Here is a 6627-nt window from a genome sequence, read left to right as displayed (position 1 = left end):
CTCCATATGTCTTATATAAAGTATGATACACAACAAAAAGAAGTTTTACTTACAGCTCAGTATTATAAAGAGAAACAAGAACATTGCTTTCAATGCTCATTTTTGTATTGCAAAAAGATTTACATCCACTGTTTCTACATCTCGACTCATGATATTCTACTTCCTGATGATCACAGGAAAGGCCTGAAGCTTCACAATGCTTCAGAATCTGCAAATTGTTCATGGTTTCCCTGGCGCAGGGTAGGTTTTCACACTTTTCCTACATGTTGTCACCCGCTGTGTCCGAGCCGAGAGCCGACTGCTTCTCCTCCGTCTCTCCCAGGTTGAACTTCTGCAGAAGCTCCACTGCAAACAATGGCACCACCTGAGCGACAGGAAAACAAATGTAGCGCAGTCGTTCAGTATGCTTATGAGGACATCTTCTGGTGGTTTATAATACTACTGCTTTAGTCTAAACTGACAGAGAGATGAACGCAAACAGACCTTTGACAGCAAGGGCTGAACAATTCTGTCAAAGTGTCCTATTGTGATTTTTCTGATAGATAATGTGATTAGATTTGTGTTGTATGTGTTTGTCATTGATAAAACATTATTACCACATACATGAGCCAATAATATTAACCTTTACATGAGTGCCTTTTTTTTTTAACTACAGGAGCTTTTCTCATTTACCCGGAATTTTGAAAACTTTGGCATGTTCCCACCGAAACTACGCGGGGAAAAACTTTCCCCCGATCCCAAACTTTCATCAAAAGAAGTACGTACTAGCGACTAAGGACTTTTCGGATTACCAGGAACTCTAAAGGGGCGGGGCTAGGTGCTGATGAACACTAATTGGTGGTCTGTCATTTAAAAAATATAAGGGTAAAAGAAATGACGTATGAGAAGTGGACGGACGTCGAGGTCCAGGCTCACGAAACGGCCAAGTGTCATTTTTCCGGAACTTTGAGATGCGCGTGGTGGAAACGCAAACCACACACAGATTACCGGGAATTCTTTTCCCCGGGTTACAACGTTCCTTAGTAATAAAACTACCTGGAAAAGCAGCTAATGAAATTTAATGATATTAATAGTTTTCAACAGTATAGACCCTTTTCCACCTATGGTCCCAGCTCACCTCGGCACAGCACAGTTTAGTGGGCGGAGTCATCACTGCGCGGCTGCATGAAACTGCCATGTGATACCGCTCGCCGGTTGTGATCAGCAGTGCTTTCTTTAAATACACCAGACTCCTCTGTTAAATATTCAGATTTTAGACATTTCCCTGGTAATTGTTGGAGATTAACCCAAGTTTTTTTGGATTGTTAAGTCTTTTTAACTGATCTACAGTTCGGCATTGTTCGGCTTGATTGTTGTGTTAAATGTCTATACCATACTCAAGTCGAGTCGAAACGCTTTAAAAAAAGAAATGGGATTTCTGCCTTATACAGGCCCCTGATTAAGAGGTCCTTGAAAGGAAAAATAAGAAAACTATTTAATTTAAAGTTTAAAGTGAATCATTATACAGTGTATAGAGTAATATACACTACATATATATAATATAATATAAACTACAGCTGACACAAAGCACGAACAAATCACGACTGACCTGTGCGATGATCAGTTTCCTGCTCCTTGGTATGTTGGGGTCGGGATATTCTTCTCCAAAGCAAAGCTCAACTTTGTAAGACGGCTTTGTTCCCTTCCCCTGCAGACAGTTCTGAAGCTCTGCACAGACAGTAATTGTGATATTCAGATTATCCATGGCATAGATTGAGCAATGATTGACTAATCTAACTGTTGTTTATGCGTGCGTTGCAGTACCACTGATGAATTTAGGTATATCAAGAAGTTTGAAGGTCTTTTCTCGCTCGAGCTTGTTGGGCCGGTCGGCGTGTTGGGCCATCGGACCGCTCCAGTACACCCGGCCCTGGCAGAAACGCTTGATGAACACTCCGTCCTGGGCCACCCACAGCAGCACGCCCCGCTCAAGGTGACACAACAGGCAGTTCATGGCTTCGGTCATGTGCGGCGGCAACGACACCGAGTTCGGGGACGGAAACGGGAGCCGCTGGGCGGTGCAGGGTCCGTAGATGCGTTCGTTTCCCAAAGGAACCTGTCCCTGCAGGATAAAGCACCCGTCTGGGCTCGTGGTGGTCATTTCCATCACCTTCTGACCCTGGTACAACAATGTCACCTGCATACGGACGTCTGCAAACACACAGAATGCTGCTTGTTTTTCTCTCTCCAGGTCGTACAGTGTAAGACAAAGGTCAGTAACATGTTCAGTTGATTTTAAACATGCCTACCTGTTACATTAAGTCCAGGTTGGAGGAGAGTAATGGAAGCGGGAACTTGATTCTGTTTTTTTCTCCCGGTTAATTCACAGTACATGTGCTCCTTCATCGGATCTGCTGAAGCAACACAGAGACACGTGACACTCGCAGGACGGTAAGTACACCGTGACACACGTGAGTAAAAATCCCTACAAAACATGTCCATTATAATTTGTTCCATCGTAGTGCACCCGCGGTAAATTGCTGTGGGAATAATGCACATAACTCCTTATATGGACATCCTGGGGATGTGTGTTTACAGGTCACATATTCAGGCTTTTCTTATGTGTTGTTGAGTCAAAGTTATGATTCATTTTGTATCGCATATTTTTTTTAGTAGTGATAATTGAGACAGTTTTTTCTTTTATTTTTGTCCATAAAACCGAGTCAAGCGAACTTTGAACTGTGACGTATTTCAAAATTTCTAAATCCAATTTTAAAAATAAAATGAGAGTACTTTTTGCTCAGGTGTGTTTAGTGATGTTAAAAACATCAGAGTGCTTATAGACTTTGCTGATAAAAAAGCATGTAAGACACTCTATATTGCACATTCTTACAGCCTCTGTATATACTGTATGTAAAGGAAAAACGCAGCCTCAATGATCGTCTGTGGAATTGTCATAAAAATGCTCAACGACTGAGTGCTTCTGCCCCTTTTTCAAGATCACTTTCACTTTTGATATCTGGCAGTTATTCAACCGTTTAGGAATACGGTGCTGAGACGCTGACAAACGTGTGACATCAGCGTGTGAAAATCATGTCTGCGACGATAGGAATGATCACAGAGGAGTCACACTCGCAGACCGGGGTGAGACTGTGACAACACGGGTTTATTGATAAAGGCATGTCACAGAAAGGGAAGGGAGGCTCTTAATGACCATTCAAAGCACAAATTATGACACACGTGTAGGAGAGCGGCACAAGTCAGTTTACTTTCACTGTCTCATACCTCTCGTTCTTACTTTACAGACATTCTGCTGTATTTAAGGTCCTAATAATGTGAGTGGACAAAGTAGCCAGAGCATGTTTTTATGCAAAAGAAGTGGAAGTTTACGACTCAGACAAATAAAGAAATGAAAGAATGAACCTCTTGGTTTGCAAAGGCCATTAAAATAGTTCCTTGACAAACTTGGGAAAGGGAGGGATGAGTTGAGTCTCACCAATAGATGTCACTAAAGTTTCCTTCACACTAAAATTAGCAGATAAACCTGTGACGCTTCAGTGGGAGCAATTGTAACAAAAACAACAGCAGCACTATTGTGTATCTTTAACTGTGATCCCTCTCAGTCTTCCAAGAAATAAAATAGATTGGGCGCTGTCTTAAATAGTAAAAAAAACTAAGGTTTGCTATAAATATTCATAAATAATGACTTATAACAAGGCCCAGAACAAAAGGCAGTGGAACCTGTTTCCATATCACACATACAGTGGTTAAATGGACGAGCTTGTTTGGAGGCAGATGCAGACATAAGACATAACAGTACAGTATGAATTACAGTGTGTGTAAAACTTACCAGTCCATGGTTTTTCTTCTTTTTTCACTTGAAATGATTCATTATTAAAACGAATCTGCAAATAAAACAGCAACAACAATAGGGAAACATAGAATGAGGTTATTGCCAAGTATTTGGAAAGTTCAGTTCAGTGCTTCATTTTATGTTTTAAATCAAATTATAGTTTCATCGCTTTAAGTTGTCCTGCTGACCTGTTTGTTCTCACAAACTTGTCTCTTTGGGGACCTTTTCACCTGGTTAATCACACGACCTTTAACGAGCGGAGACTCTGACGAGAGAGACGAGAGTTTGCATAAAATACAGATATATAGACAATAAAAATAATAATAAGAAGAATTTAAAAGAGAAAAAGAAACATATGCTTTGGTTTTACCTACTGGCCTGGCTGAGCCGTTGTCGGGCAGGATGCGGTAGACTTTATACGGCTCACTGATGTCCAGCTGGTTGCGTTCAGGAACCTCCTGGAAATCCGTGCTCTTGTTGAGCGCACAGCGGAGGCGAGTCTTCCACATGGTGGGGTCGGGCTTGTCCCTCCCCTCCTTGTATTTACCCTTATACTCCGCCCAGGCCTGAACATAGACATGATCATACTTATCTATCTTAATGAATAAACTACTGTATATATGTAGGGAGCAAAAAAATACAAAAAAAAAATGACTGAATGAAAGAAAAATTCTGCACTAATGATTTCATTTTGTTAATCAGGAAAATGTGTGTTGTTGTCATTGTTGTACTTGAGTACAAAATTCACATATCTGTACTTTAATTTATTATTTACATTTCTAGCAACTTTTACTTTTAATCCACTACATTTCCTCTAACTATCTTTGTTTCTCGTTACTACCAAATAAAATCAGAAGAAGAGTTGGTATTATGGTCTGTATTTATACAGACTTATATAGACTATATGACTTTTGATACTTAAGTGCAGTAAATGTCATATACTTTAAGTAAATATTATAAAAAGTGACTTCAACTTCTACTAAAGTCATTTTCTGGTGAGATACTTGTATCATGTATCCCTTTTAGGTACTTTATACAAGACTGGTTGATCTGTTACTACTTTTGAATCAACTTAATTAATGATCATTAACAATAGTATTTTGAAAGTAGCAAACTGAATGTACACTGTATATATAATTTGCAGAGTACTGCATTTTTTTCCACTGCTGTAACACTTATAATTTCCCCCTTTGGTTTGTTTAATATAATGTATAATGATGTTACATTATATGATTTAAAGAAATAGGACATTCTTTATCTTTAATACTTTCATTTGCCTTTAATATGTTGAAGTGATACTGATTAAATTAATCCGTTTCAGTACTGGTCAGGGTTTTTTTCCCTATACATGCACAAGCAGTAGTTGACATAGTATAAGGAAATAAGTTAAAAAGGAAAATACACTTAACTTACCAGGATTTAGACTTTCTGGTTGACTTTTATCTGTGAGGGAATTTTAGCTACTTTTTGTAAGAAGATGAAAGTGTAGAAGTTGCCAATCTTCAGATCTTTTCAACTTGTTGCTTTTACATAATAAAAGTGAAATTAACGTTTAAAGAAAAAATAATAATAATAACTTAAGAACTGTTCATATTTACATTTCCTTGATGATGAAACCTGAAAATAAATGTAAAAACACACGTCTGTCACAGTAAAGTGACAAATGTTTACTTTTCCCAGTGAAATTAGAAAGAAAACCTCATATTTGTTTTGTTTTTTTACAATAACATAACTAAACAGTAAATATAATTTAGAATTATCTCATGTAGTTTGTACCTACAGCATGTGAAAACATCATTCTATCAGACTCCTGAAATCAACACCATATTTTCATGGTTTTGGAAGAGGTAAAAATAATAATCATCATTATTATTATTATTATTATTATTATTTGTTTTTCCTTGAGCTCATTTCCTTTGGCCCTTGAGACAAAGTAGTAATTATTGCGCTTAGACTGTTTAACTTAAATTAGGTTTGGCAACTCACTGACTTCACTGTAACTGAACATAATATGGCATCTATTAAACACATGTTATAAGCACTGTAAACAAACACGACGTGGATTCAAACGTCCACATCGGTGCCGTTTCCTGACCTTGAACAGAGCCGCGTCCTCCATCTGGTTGTAGTCCTTCTTGGCTGCGTGTTTCCACGGGATCCTGAACATGGTCTTGGCGTCATCCTCCCAGCACAGACCGTCAAACGTGGCGCTCTCGATCTGACGGATCAGCCACTCTTTCAGGTGCAGCTTGGCTCCTTCGACCATCTTCTACACATGCTTCGCTGGACACGAACGAACACCCGTTTTTAACAGAGACACACGTGCACACACACACACACACACTTACACAGAGGATCAGACGCGCTCGCACCCGGCAAAGGAAAATTATAATACTTCTACTATTTAAAGCAGGAGATTATAATATATATAGATTATATATAGAAATAAAAATGTAATACGACGAAGTTAGGTTAAATAAACGTTACTAAGAGTCTTGGTATAAAGGCAGAAGCTGGTGCGCGCGAGAAGCGAAAGTGAAAACATTGACTCACTCTGAACTTTCGGTTTCTCTGCGCGCGCTGGCATGTAATGAAACATTAATCATGTCCATGTTTCCGTGATACATATATGGTTACTGTGATTAAAGAGCAGGTCACAGTGTTAAACTTTAACACACACAAAAAGCTGTTAACAGAAATCAGTCTGTGGGCTAAAGCACTACAGCAGGTGTCCTGTCCAGTGCCGGCCCAAGCTTTTATGGGGCCCTAAGCAGATTTTGATGGGGGGATGGGGG

General features: G+C 39.2%; 1 protein-coding gene across 2 annotated transcripts; it reads right to left on the bottom strand.

Annotated features, from left to right (window-relative positions):
- Positions 1-5: 5 nt before the first annotated feature.
- irf10 (interferon regulatory factor 10) lies at positions 6-6343 on the bottom strand. Of its 2 annotated transcripts, none has more exons than XM_058643859.1 (8): positions 5928-6343; positions 4203-4398; positions 4021-4097; positions 3830-3884; positions 2289-2393; positions 1804-2190; positions 1589-1707; positions 6-364 (listed from the first exon to the last, which is right to left on the bottom strand). In XM_058643859.1, exons 1-8 carry the CDS (start codon positions 6096-6098, stop codon positions 260-262), a joined length of 1215 nt encoding a protein of 404 aa, XP_058499842.1. In that variant the 5' UTR covers positions 6099-6343; the 3' UTR covers positions 6-259. The 2 variants fall into 2 exon arrangements, with proteins under 2 accessions (XP_058499842.1, XP_058499843.1); XM_058643860.1 differs by having other exon boundaries at positions 2289-2390.
- Between the last annotated feature and the right edge of the window lie 284 nt (positions 6344-6627).

The sequence above is a fragment of the Solea solea genome, chromosome 11, assembly GCF_958295425.1.
Source record: "Solea solea chromosome 11, fSolSol10.1, whole genome shotgun sequence".
In the NCBI taxonomy this organism is placed as follows: domain Eukaryota; kingdom Metazoa; phylum Chordata; class Actinopteri; order Pleuronectiformes; family Soleidae; genus Solea; species Solea solea.
Note: the sequence above shows the minus strand (reverse complement) of the source record. Positions and strands in the feature narration are given on the sequence as shown.